The sequence below is a fragment of the Panthera pardus genome, unplaced genomic scaffold, assembly GCF_024362965.1.
Source record: "Panthera pardus isolate Hobbes unplaced genomic scaffold, ASM2436296v1 HiC_scaffold_5, whole genome shotgun sequence".
In the NCBI taxonomy this organism is placed as follows: Eukaryota; Metazoa; Chordata; class Mammalia; order Carnivora; family Felidae; genus Panthera; species Panthera pardus.
This window is the reverse complement of record NW_026526980.1, coordinates 9464869-9477836: the sequence shown is the minus strand read 5'-3', so window position 1 is coordinate 9477836 and position 12968 is coordinate 9464869. Positions and strand designations below refer to the sequence as shown.

Below are 12968 nucleotides of genomic sequence, written 5' to 3'. Positions count from 1 at the left end.
GAATCCCTGTAGGCAGATGGCATGAGGAAGATACAGACAGACACCCTGCACGTTGTTATTCCTTAAGACAGTCACTCACACCCACAGGACAGTGACAGCCTGGCCCAGAGCTGGGGACTCTGACCTCCTGTCCTGTGTGTCCTAGCTCTGTGGGCTCTCAGCAAGACAGCCCAGAGAAGGTGTGAAAGACATCCCTGGAGAAAGGGGGCGGGGGGTACAGAACAGGTAGACACCCAGATGGCCCCAGAAGATCTGCAGAAAAAAACAGTTTCAGAGCTCAGACTGTTCACACCCAAGGAAAAGCAAAGAAAACCCACGAGAGCCGAAGTCGTGATGAGGTGGTCAGACACACAGCTGTGGTGACGGCAATCGGCTACACAGGAGACACGGGGAACAGAACCATCATCCAGGAGAAGGGGGCATGCCCCATCACTGGAGAGCAGGCTGAGGAAAGTCAGAGAGGGCACCGGGGAGAGTACAAGGTTAGAGACGGAGAAGGTAGAGACACGAGTCTCAGACAGCCAGAGATGGCAGACGGGAGCCCGAGAAGTAAGACCAGGCGCCCAAGGCTGAATCCTGATTCCGGGAGTCGGCTGGGGCTGTGGGATACCGATCCCAGACCCCAGCTGAGGCCAGGACAAGACCAGGAGACCCCAAGCAGGGACCTGAGTTCTCTGCACTCAGCTCAGCAAAAACCCGAAGAGATGCTGTGAGCACCGCCCATGAGCAGCGGCTGAGGAGCCCGGGCACGATCCACGCACTCAGACAGAGAGCGAGGCACCAACACCCACATGCACAGTGCAAGTCGGGGCGCCCAGCAAGAGTGACGGGGAACGGGAACCCGGCCAGGCTCCGAAAACCCCCGAAGCGCCTCCTCTGGAGACAACTTCCCCAGACCCCAAGGGGGCAGTCCTCAGACTCGGGATGGGGCAGCCCACGGCCCCCGAACCTCGGCAGGGACCCCGCCCCGGCTTCCAGGGAAAGGGACGTGGAGCCAGCAGGCTTGGGGAGTCCCAGTCTGCCGCCCTGGGTTCAAGGGCTGGCGGAGGCGTGGGGGGCGTGGGGGGCGTGGGGTCGGGGCTGCCTCCCTCTCACACACACACACCCCCCTCCCTCCGGGACGCGAGCCGAAAGGGCATCTTACCAGCGCCCGCGCGGGCAGTGCGCCCCGGCTGGCCGGCTGCTGCGCCCGGGGTTCTCCGGGGCCGCCTCCCCGCGCCCGCGCCGGGGGCCCCCGTCCTCCTCCTCCGCCGCCGCCGCCTCGGGCTGCGGCCGGCCCGGCGGGCAGGTCCCGACGCTCCCGGCGCGGGGCCGCCTGCTCCGCGCCGCCGGCCGCTGCGCCCCCGCGGCGCTCCCCGGCCCCGGAGTCGAGGCTGCTGAAATTCCACACGACCAGCGTCTGCAGCAGCAGCACGGTGAGCGCCGCGAGCAGCGCCGAGTGCGAGCGCCGGGCCAGCCTCCGGGCGCACGGCGCCGCCACCATCTTCGGAGCGCGGCGGGCGAGCGGGGCGCGGGGACCCCGGGCGCTCCGGGCCGCCCCCGCGCTCCCCGCGGCTCCCGCGGCCGCCGGCTGCCGCTCGGGCTCGCGCTCGGGCCGCCGCCGCCGCCGCCGCCTCGGCTCGCCGCTGCTCCTCCTCCTCCGCCGCCGCCGCCGCCGCCGCCTCCACCGCCGCGGCGCGGAGTTTTCAGACGGGCAGGGACCCGGACGTCACCAGGAGGAGGGGAAGGCGGGGGGAGGCGGGGAGCGGGAGGCCGCGGAGGGGGCCGCCGGGCGCGCGCGCTCGGGGAGGGGGCGCGCAGGGCGGGCGGGGGCCTGGCCCGTGGGGCTCCCCCCCCCGCGCCCACACAGCCCTCGGCTGGCGGAGGGGGTGGTGGCGGGCCGGGGGCCCGGGGGCCCGGGGGGGGGGGGGCGTGTGGGGGGGAACGCGGGCCGGGGTGGCGAGGGGGCGGGGCCTGGGGGCGGAGCGAGGGAGGAAAGAGGAGGAGGGAAAGGAAGGGGGTGGGGGCGAGCAGAGAGGTCAGACACCCTCCACCGCAAGAGTCGCGGCGGGGTGGGGGAGAAGGGGACAGTTTCCACGACACAGGGAGGGAGGGGAGGGCAGAAGAGCAGGGGAAGCTTTGGGTGAGGGTGGGCCCGCTCAGAATCCAGGGGAGGTCAGGGAGATCTGGGGGTCCTGAGACCCTGCCTCCCACGAGGGAAGCAAGCAGGAGGCCGCTGAGCGGAGCGGACTCCCCGCCCAGGAGTTTGCAGTCCAGGTGTCTTCCACCGGCACACAGACGGCTGGGCAGGTGGAGACGTGAGAAACGGATCAGGAGTGTCAGAGCCGCGGGAGGGTCTCACGCGGCGGATCCCTGGATCCCTGGCTTGAAGGGGCAGGGAGGAGGCTATGAATGAGTTTCTGTGAGTGGCTCCTGAGTCACACCCCACCCTCCAGAGCCAACGATGTACTTACTAAGTGCTTCACTGAGTCACTTCTCTGGTCCCTAAGGACAAACAAGCCAAGAGACTCCAAACCCAGTTGGCGAGCGAGGGCTTTGGTTGGGAAGGGAGCACCCACTGGAGCAGTGTCTCAACCTTGAAAGGCTGCAAGCTTCCAGGTCTGGCCGCTGAGCCTTCCGCCAGTCTTTCTTCCCATCCGTCCCGAAGCCTACCTTCCTGTCTGTGCGGGGTTCAGCTTCTGGGGGCACGGGTCTTGCCTTGTAAAGTGGAGTTCCTTCCCATCCCGGCTGGACTGTCCCCGTGACCTTGAGCGAGGAGGACTCCTCCCAGGGCCCGAGCTTCCCTGTCTGTCAATGAGATTTTAGACTGATGAGCCCAACGGACTCAAGTTTCATCCCCAGCCTTCTCTGACTCAGTCTTTCCACTCTTTCCCTCCCTTGTCCTCTCGCCCAGGGCTTTATACACGGCAGCCCTGAACCCATGGTGAGCAGAGAGAGGGAGTGGGTGTCCCGGACAGGCCTTAGCACTATGAGAAGACAGTAGCAGAGCAAATCCCCGGTTTGTAAATCGGGGACGCAGGGGCGAATGCTTTGCATCTTGTCTGCGGTGCTTTGAAACCTCATCCTAATTTTTAAAGAGAAGAAAGTACAGGAATAAACAGGATCCATCAGAGAGGGAGGCAGAGAGGGGAAAGACATGGTTTCATCCACTCGTCAAGAATCCGTGAACATCAGACTTGTGTCACACACGGGGCCAGGTGCAGGGATCCAAAGGTAAGGCTTAGTCTCCCCTTCAGCAAGCTTGGAGTCCAAAGGGGATCCCGATGTAGGTGTTGGTCATTAAAAAGCAGTGAGGTCAGTGTGATTTGAGAGAGATGCACAAAGTGCTATTGGTTCCTGAGGGTGGGGTGGGAGTGACCTCCTAGAAAATGCTTTCTGGACCCATATAACAAGCCAACCCACTTCCCTGAACCGAGAGTGTAAACGACCAGCTAGCCGGGATTCTAAACTGCAGATTAGACTCAGCCTTTGGAATATCTGTAGCCTGGCCAGGCCTGTGGAAAGGCACAGAGGCAGACCCTTTGGGTTCAGCCCACCTAACCAGGAGCGAGATAGAAGAAGAGGCAAGCTCTTTGGCCTTCTGTCATCTATTTATCACTTGGGAGTATTTTGGTTATCATTAATAAAAATCTCTGTTCTAACTGTCTTAAAAATAGAGTGGACTGGATCATGTAACTGATTATTTTAAAGACATCAGGCATCAGGTGAGGTTTGATCCAGCAACTCAGAATGATGACCTAGAATTCCTTTTCTTTCCCATCTCTGCTCTCTGCCTTTCATGGCGTCTGTTTCATCCTGAGGCTCTCTCTTCATGTCACAACATCAGTTGCTGAGACTACTTGTATCCTTTGTTCATCTGTAGCCCAGAGGAAGGAGGGTCACTGTTTCCCAGCATTCTCCTCAAAGGTGCAGAGATGCTCTCTGATTGAACTAGTATTAGGTCACAGGTCACCCCTAACCAAGCAAGGTAGCCAGGAGCATGGAACGTGCTGATCAGCTGGGCCGAGGTCCCATACACCATCGTGGGCACTGGGGAGAAGCTAGCTTCCCTGCAACCACCCGGATGTTCTACAGGGATGATGGTCTTATGGGCAGGAGGGCAGTGGTACAGGAGAGGCAGGTACCATCGTCTATCCCATGCGGCCACGATGTTGCATGACTTTAGGCAGGTCACTCCCCTCCAAATAATTTGGTGTCTTCAATGCCAAATGATGGATTGGATGAGATAGATGGGCCCCAGCATCATCATGTCATGTCCCCAGAACTCTTCCTTGGTGTCGAAACAGAGCTTTCCAATCCCATCAGAGGCTGCCCTGGGGACTCTTGGCATCGGCTCCCTCCAGCCTGTCTCTGCTTCAAGGTCTCTGCTGCATTTTCCTCTAAACAGCAACGATGTTATCTGCTTCCTGCACGTGACACGTTTAACCATGGTCTTCTGGGGCCCATGCTTTGGTTCAGCTCCCCTGGGGGCCACAGGCTGAAAGAGTGAGGTTAAAGATCCAGGCCTCCCAGTCCCTGGAGAGAGAGAGAGTTGTTTGTTTATCTCAACTCATAAAAAGCCATGCAAGAAAGAGGTTTAAAAGCTCTGGGCAGGTTATGGATGCCATAAACAGCTTATGTGAGGTTTTCAGGATGAAAAATCACCTGAGATAGGAGGGCAGGAAGGCGAGCTACTAGGGTGGCTGAGATTATCTTCCTGCCCCAAGACAGACAGACAGCACCTGGAGCATCTACACAGAGCTTGATGTAGAAGACGGGGCTGAAATACTCCAGCAGCAGCAGCCGTGACAACAGCAGCAAGTCTCTTTAGAATTTTTAAAGCTCATTCAGTCATTCAACACAGATATATTGGACCCTATTATGCGCCAGGAACCACGCTGGGCAAGAGAAAAATAGATATTAAGAAGATTCCCTAAGGAATTTTTTCTTTTTAAATACGGTTCTTATTCTCATGTTAACTGAGAGCCAGAGCTCTAAGGAAGTTCCAACTGATTTGTGGGATTCCCTCCACAACCCCACACCCATTTCTTGTTTGATCATCAGTTTCAAATGAGGGGAGAGAAGATCGGTCAGCAATTAGTTCTGAGCTGTTGGGTGTGCCCAGCACTGCTGGAGACCAGGAGGGAAATCAGGGAAGAGGGGTCTTCACCCTCAAGGTGCCCAGGTCTGCTGCTTTTTAACTGAGACTTCTGGCATCCATTGTTTACCTTCTCTATGCCTCAGTTTCCTCATCTGTAAAGTGGGGGGTATTAAAAGGGCCTTTCTCATAGATTTCTCAGAAGGACTAGATGAGATAACGCATATACAGGGTTTTTGTATAGAGACCAGAACATAATAAGTGCTCAGTAAATGTTAGGTATTTTTCATTTCGTTAACAAACAGTAGGAAAGTGTCAATTATGAGTTTCCATAGGTATCGGAGGGGGGTGGGCAGGGTAGTCTGGGAAGGCTGCCTGGAGGAAGCAGCACTAAATCTAGTCCTCCAGTTTGACAAAAGACTCTAAGTCCCCCCAAGGGCAAGGACCTCTTCTCTCTCTGGCACTTTGCATAGTGCAGGGCACAGAGTAAACTCCAGGCATAGAATAAACACCAGCTGGTGGATTAGAGCCTGGTGCTTACAAGTGCTTCGCAGAACCCATAACTATCTGAGCAACTTTTTAGCTGTGTGATTTTACGCAAGTTGCTTAACATTACCGAACCTCATTATTCCAGTCCATAAAAGATGAAGAAAAATAATACTTCTGTCCTAAGGCTGTTGGGGGGTAGGGATCAGGGTAGAGTATAAAACAGAGTGTCCTTTATTTCATATAAAATATTGGCACTGGCCAGTGGCAGCACTGAAGGAATGTTAGCCTGCTCATATTGGCAGGCTGGTCTGTAAAGAAATGCTCTCCCCTTCTCTACTCCTCACAGAAGGTACCAGAGAGCTAGGGCATGACATGCCTTCTGAATTTAGATAAACTTCAGCCTAAGAGTCAAATGTAGTCAAATACATGGGTTTTTTTTTTTTATCTTAATTTGTCTTAATCTTAATGTGTCTGTTTCTTTTTGATTTATTAGAGCCTGTTTTGACCCAGGCTCTGTTGTGACCCTGACTTTGGTCTTAAAAAATTTAGCACCTCTCCCTTGGTTTCACTTCAACATCACACAGACATCATAAACATGGGTCACCTGTTTGGCAGTGTTAGTGGGAGGATGCACAGAACGTGGTCGCATCCTAGGCATCTCTGATTCTCTCAGTCAAGCACATGCAAAGCACCGTGGTCCCTGGGCACATGATGGTCAGAGGAGCCAGGATGCCGAAAGCCACCCCTGGCCCACCGAAGCACGTGAGGTCACAAGCACGCCTCACCTGTACTCCCCCTCCCCCCCCCCCACTCCACCCAAGAAAAGGAAATAGTCTCTGGTCAGACCACAGACACAGGCAGGCAGCACGTCCTGCCAGACAGACACCCAGCTGTGCTTCTGACACAGGCTGCTTTTCCAGGGAATTGTCCACCCGGTGTATCAGCAGAGGGAGCTCTAGGTAGCAAATAACTTTCCTCTGGCCACAGACTTTCCCACAGAAAAGATCTGAAGACAGCAAGGAAAAGGAGGGGTCCTAAGCGGAGCTGGCATCCATTCTGTGCAGAAGGAACCCCCAGCCGTTGGCAAGGGTAGCAGGTGTGGGGCGGGGCTGGGGGTGATGGAGGAGAGGAAGAGACACCTGCTTGAAGAAAGGACGCGTGAAAAACCAGAAACCACCATACTGCCTGCAGGATTATCTGACCTTGCACGGCACCAGCCCTCCGACCCCTGAGCTCTCACAGCCTGTACCCTACCCTGCAACGCTGTGCTGTTTGAAAGAAGGACCCACTCCAGGTCCAGCGTGGCAGGCATCTTTTCTTTTTCTTTAAAGTAACTGTTTAGGGTCCCCTGCTTGGCTCAGTCGGTTAAGCGTCTGACTCCTGATTTCAGCTCAGGACATGATCTCACGGTTCGTGAGACTGAACCCTGCGTCAGGCTCTGTGCTGACAGCATGGAGCCTGTTTGGGATTCTCTCTCTCCCTCTCGCTCTCTGCCACTCCCCCCTCTCAAAATAAATACATAAACTTTAAAAAATAAAATTAAAAAATGGTGGTGGTGATGATAATGGAGATAGAGCTAATATTCATTGAGCACTTACTATGTGCCAAGTCCTGTATTCAGGACTACACCAAATATTTACTGAGAACCTACCCGATGCCCAGGACAGTGCTCATGCTGAGGATACAGCAGTGAAGGGGGGCACAGCTGGGCCTTGTCCTTATGGGACTTACATTCTCGTGGGCAGGCAGGGCTGAGACCAGTTACTTATGTGCACAAGGAACAACAGAGAGCCATGAGCCCTCTGCTAGTGACAACAATGGGCGGGGTCAGGGCTGGTCCCTCCCTCATGGACGGAAGGCCACTGGAGTGTTTCATACGCTGTCTCACAAATCGCGACTTTTAGAGGGCTGTGATTCTTTCCACACACCAAGCATCATCTGTTGGGCAAATAAATAATGGGAGCTCTGTTTTCATATATATGCATTGGGATGTATAAGTGAAAAATGCCGCTTAATTCATGGCAGGTGTTCTGCCATTTTGGATTTTCTCAAACCCTGGTTAACAAAGACTCATCTTACTGGTGGTGTAGTATACGGAATGGGTCAGGAAAAATTCCATAAAAAAAGAGAAAAAATTAAAAAGATACCATCTTACCAAAAAAAAAAAAAAAAGGCTTGGGAGGAGCTGCTGCATTAAATCACAAGTATCGTTGGTCCAAATATCCTTTTATTTTATTAATCTACCCTCAGCCCTGTCGAAGGCTTTCCATGTGACTGAAGTTTCCACCTCGCCCCGTATCCCTGCATTGGTAGGTTCAGCCTCGTCCTCACAAACTCATCGTCCCCATCTTGTTTGCAGACTCTGTTGTGCACCATCTCAACCCATATTTTAGCTACTGGGATTACTCAGCGTCTTGTCTTCCGAATATCTTTTTGCTTGTAGACCTCAGGAATCCACTCCAAAAAGACTTAAGGGAAAAGGTAGTTTATTGAAAGCATAATCAAATATGCTGGAGTCTGCAGACTGCCTATGAAATATCCCTTGTTCCCTTCTTCCTTGACCAAGAATCTTGATTTATTTAGGGTGACGGTGTGCCCAAACAAAGCAATGGTTCCCAGCTTTCCTAGTCGTTAAGGATGATCTAAGAAAGAGCAGTAAACATCATTGTGAAGCTTCCAAGAAATCCTTTGGGAGAGGGTGCTAAATTGGGTGGGATGAGTGCCCTTTCTGTCTGGAATGCAGGAAGGATAGCTGGAACTCCAGCAGCCAGCTTGTGTCCATGAGGATAGAAGCCAGTGCTAGAGACGATGCGCTAGCAAGACAGAAGCAGCCTAGGTCCCTGATACTTTCTGATCTGCTGTATGTGGCCCACCCTTGAACTGCTTTTCAAACCTGAGAGGGAACCTCCCACTGATCGAAGCCACTCAGGGTGGGTTTCTGTTTCCATATCCGGTATGCTGAGGTGTGTGGTGACATTGAACCATTTACCTAAACGAAGGCCAGGGATGGAGATAAGCCTTGGGAAGAGCTGGACCCAGAGACCCCAACATGCAAGCCAGGTGCTTCAGCCCCTGCCTCTGCTTCTCTCCAAGCACTTGAGTGATTCTCATGGCAGAGCAATGCTCTCCACGTATAAGAAACACAGTTGCCACAGCTCCTGAGGGTCACATGCCACAGCCACCATAAAGGGACAGAATCGCCCTCCACGACCGTGGGCCGCAAGTGGACCCTCGATGCTGCCCTACCACCGCACATTCTGCTAGTCCACACACCCTCTGGGCCTTAGGCATATGTTCGGATGCCCTCCACTTCCTGGGCCTCCTCTCCTTTTCGCCCTTGCCTGGGCCTCATTTCCCTACTCCTCTGCTTGGAGTGCTGAGTGAGTGCTGATGGACAAACCACCCTGGCTCCTGCCGGAGGGCCCCTCCTGCACTTGCCCGGGGGCCGCACCCCACGTATGGATGGCTCCAACTCCATCCAACTCGTTGTTCCCTCCACCATCCAAACTTACTGCTACTTCTCTGGTTAAAAACAAACACAAATAGGGGCGCCTGGGTGGCTCAGTCGGTTGAGCGTCTGACTTCGGCTCCCATCATGATCTCACAGTCTGTGAGGTTGAGCCCCACCTCAGGCTCTGTGCTGACAGCTCAGAGCCTGGAGCCCGCTTCGGATTCTGTGTCTCCCTCTCTCTCTGCCCCTCCCCTACTCTCTCTCTCTCACAAAAATAAATAAACATTAAAACATAAACAAACACAAATAGCCCTCTCTTGGCCCCACTTCCCTCTCCAGCAACCTCCCCAAGTTTCTGTTCCCTTCCCAGCATGGCTGCAAAACTATTAACTTAGGGTCTCCCGTTTGCCCTAAATCAGGCCTGTGCTCCCTGCCCACCAGATTCACACACTCTGAAGCTGCTCGGAAGCTCTGCATACCTCTCACCTCCTGACCTACTCCCCTGCCCGACTCCCTTCTGGTCTGGGACACACCAGGCAGGCCCACGTCACTGCAATGCCCTGGCTCTTCCTTCTGTATGCAGGGCTCTTCCCCCGGGGTACCTGCATGCCTCACCCTGCCCCTGACCTTGGCCAAGCTTCTGCACAAAGGACCCCTTCTCAGCTAAGCCTTTCCTGACCATCCCAATGAAACTGCACTGCCCGAGCCAGCACCCCTGATTGCCTGGTACTTGGTGCTGTTGTTTTCTGTGGCACTTCTTACCTTTCATAAATAAATCACTGATCATAGTTTTAGGTTTGATGTCTGTCTCCCTCCCCACCCCCCGACTAGATCACACGCTCCATGAGGGTAGGTTTTGTCTGTTTTGTTCACTGCCCTATCCCCAGCACTAAGTACCTGGCACATAGTAGGTGTTTAATTAAATTTTGCTGGATCAGTGAATGAATCATTTTCTTAGTCATAGTCCAGAAACATCTCAGCAAAGGGTGATCATTATCCTGGCTTGAGTCTGGCCCTCCCATGGGAGCCACTGATTGTAGCTCCAGAAAGAGAGTCCCTAAGAAGAGAGGGAACCCACACTAGCCATGTAACGGGGGGCCATTTGCAGGAGAGGAAAGTCGGTCATGCCCTACGTGTCAGACGCAGGGTGACAGTTGAGAACGAGCCTCTGGATACAAAGCGCCCTGGTTTGAATCTACTTCTTAACTCTGGGGATTTGGCAAATTTTTTCCCATCCCTGCTCCTTCTGGGAGGACATCTCACCCTTCTCGTAGGATGGTCATAATGCTCATGGTACCAAGCACTTGGAGCAGGGCGCTTGGGTGGCTCAGCCAGTTAAGCGTCTGACTCAAAAAAATTTTTTTTAACTTTTTATTTTATTTTTTGAGAGACAGAGAGAGACAGAGCATGAGCAGGGAAGGGGCATAGAGAGGGGGAGACACAGAATCCGAAGCAGGCTCTAGGCTCCGAGCTGTCAGCACAGAGCCTGACGCAGGGCTTAACCCATGAACGTGAGATCATGACCTGAGCCAAATGGGATGCTCAATCCACCGAGCTAGCCAGGCGCCCCAAGCATCCAGCTCTTGATCTCAGCTCAGGTCTTGATCCCAGGGTGGTGAGTTCAAGCCCTTCAATGGGCTCCACACTGGATGTGAACCCTACTTAAACAAACAAACTAACAAAAACACTTAGAGCAATGCCAAGCATTCAGTACAAAACCGAACACCATTAGAAAAACAATAGGAACTTGAGAAAATAAATACATGTATATCTGAAGAAATCAATACACTTGTTTTCCCTATCAAGCAGATAAATAGAAGTAAAAATAAGTAAACGCATGGAGAAATTGTATTGTGCAACCTACAAACTCAATTTAGTAGATATATACAGAAACATGCTTACCTTAACAGAAAATAAATATATTTCCTAAAATCCATGGAATCTGCCATACACAGTGGACATAAGAAAGCCTCAACAAATAAAAGAGATTTTTCTCAAGCCAAATTCTCTCCGATAATAATCCAATAATGTTAGAAATACCTATTTTTCTAACTTAAAAATTGAGAAGCATAATTCTAGACAACAAAAATTCAATCTTTTTTACAGCAATAACTAAGAGAACACGTTGTAATAGAATCTATGGAATATAACAAAAGCTGTAGTCAGAGGAAAATTAATAGACTTCAGTGCCTTCATTATAAAGAATGACTAATAAAACAACAAGGGAAATGGTTATAAACCCCAGGAGGTTAGAATGAGAACAAAATAAACTAAAAGAAATTCTGAACAGAAAACTAATAATGATAGAAGCTGGAAGTAATGGAATAGAAAGCATATGTAGCAGAGAGGAAAATAAACTCAAAAGCTCATTTTTAAAAATACCAGATTGGGGGCGCCTGGGTGACTCAGTCTGTTAAGCGTCCAACTCCTGGTGTCAGCTCAAGTCATGATCTCGCACTTTCGTGGGTCCGAGCCCCGTGTCAGGCTCTGTGCTGGCAGTGGAGCCTCCTTGGGATTCTCCGTCTCCCTCTCTCTCTCTCTCTCTCTCTGCCCCTCCCCCATCGTGCTGTCTCTGTCTCTTGTCTCTCTCAAAATAAATAAATACACTTAAAAAAAAAAACAGATTGGGTGAAGGGGGTCAAAGGTACAAACTTCCAGCTATAAAATAAGTAAGTCATGGGGATGTGATGGATAGCACGGTGACTATAGTTAATAATACTGTATTGTATATATGACACTTGCTTTAAAAAATAGATCTTACAAGTTCTCATCACAAGGAAACAAAATTTTGCAACTATGTATGGGGACAGGTGTTAACTAGACTAATTGTGATCATTTTGTAATGTACACAAACATTGAGTCACTCTGTTGATTAACCCCCTGGCCATGTCTGATTAAAGAAAATAGAAAATACGGTTCTATCAAAAAGAGGACTTGGGCCCCCGGTTGGCTAAGTCAGCTAAGTGTCCGATTCTCGATTTTGGCTCAGGTCATGCTCTCACGGTTTGTGAGATCAAGCCCCTCATTGGGCTCTGCACTGATGGCACAGAGCCTGCTCAGGATTCTCTCCCTCCCTCTGTCTCTGCCCCTCACCTGTTTGCAGGCACACAGGCATTCTCTCTCTCTCTCAAAATAAATAAATAAACTTTATTTTAAAAAAAGAGGGGGGGGGGCACCTGGGTGGCTCAGCCGGTTAAGCATCCGACTTCAGCTCAGGTCATGATCTCACAGCTTGTGGGTTTGAGCCCCGCATTAGGCTCTGTGCCGACAGCTCAGAGCCTGGAGCCTGCTTCAGATTCTGTGTCTTTCTCTCTCTCTGCCCCTCCCCTGCTCACACTCTTTTCCTCTCTCTCTGCCCCTCCCCTGGTCATGTCTCTCTCTGTCTCTCAAAAATGAATAAATATTAAACAAATTAAAAAAAAAAACACTTAACCAAAGTTACAGAACAGAAGAGAAATGGAAGACAATATCATATGCAATTCTATGACAACACATTTGATAACTGAGATAAAATGGCTTATTGAAAAAATATTTAAAATGACACAAGAGAAGTTGACAAATTTGAAGAAACCAGTTACCAAAGATATGGAACATACAGCATTAAAAAGACCCCCAGATCAGAGAGTATCATTGCTGAGTTCTATATTAACCTTACGTTAAAAAAAAAAAAACAAAAACAAAAAAACTAGATTGCTCTAATGTTATTTAAACAATTCCTAATCATACACACGGGTTTTCAGACTTGACTGAATGACAAAATCACCAGGTAATTTTTTTTTTAAACTAATGCTGTCCAAGCCTTACCCCCAGATATTCCTCTCCAATTTGTCTGTGTTGTGCCAGGTATAAATATCCAGATGGTTCTCAAGTGTAGCCAGGGTAGGTAACCTCTTCCATAGAATGTAATGAGAAGCTTTTCAATTCTTTTAAAACACAGTTGATAAAGATAGT

General features: G+C 51.4%; 1 protein-coding gene and 1 long non-coding RNA gene across 3 annotated transcripts in view; both read right to left on the bottom strand.

Moving 5' to 3' along the window:
* XYLT1 (xylosyltransferase 1) overlaps positions 1-1678 on the bottom strand; it is a 306010-nt gene extending 304332 nt beyond the window's left edge. The window contains exon 1 of the mRNA XM_053894433.1: positions 1145-1678. Within this exon, the coding sequence (XP_053750408.1) occupies positions 1145-1483 (339 nt within the window). The 5' untranslated portion in view covers positions 1484-1678. The remainder of the gene's footprint in view (positions 1-1144) is intronic.
* A 5453-nt stretch (positions 1679-7131) lies between these two features.
* Positions 7132-12968, bottom strand: part of LOC109278381 (uncharacterized) — a 250607-nt gene continuing 244770 nt past the window's right edge. For both annotated transcript variants that reach the window (XR_008419333.1, XR_008419334.1), the window contains exon 3: positions 7132-7504. This is a non-coding gene — a long non-coding RNA (uncharacterized LOC109278381). The remainder of the gene's footprint in view (positions 7505-12968) is intronic.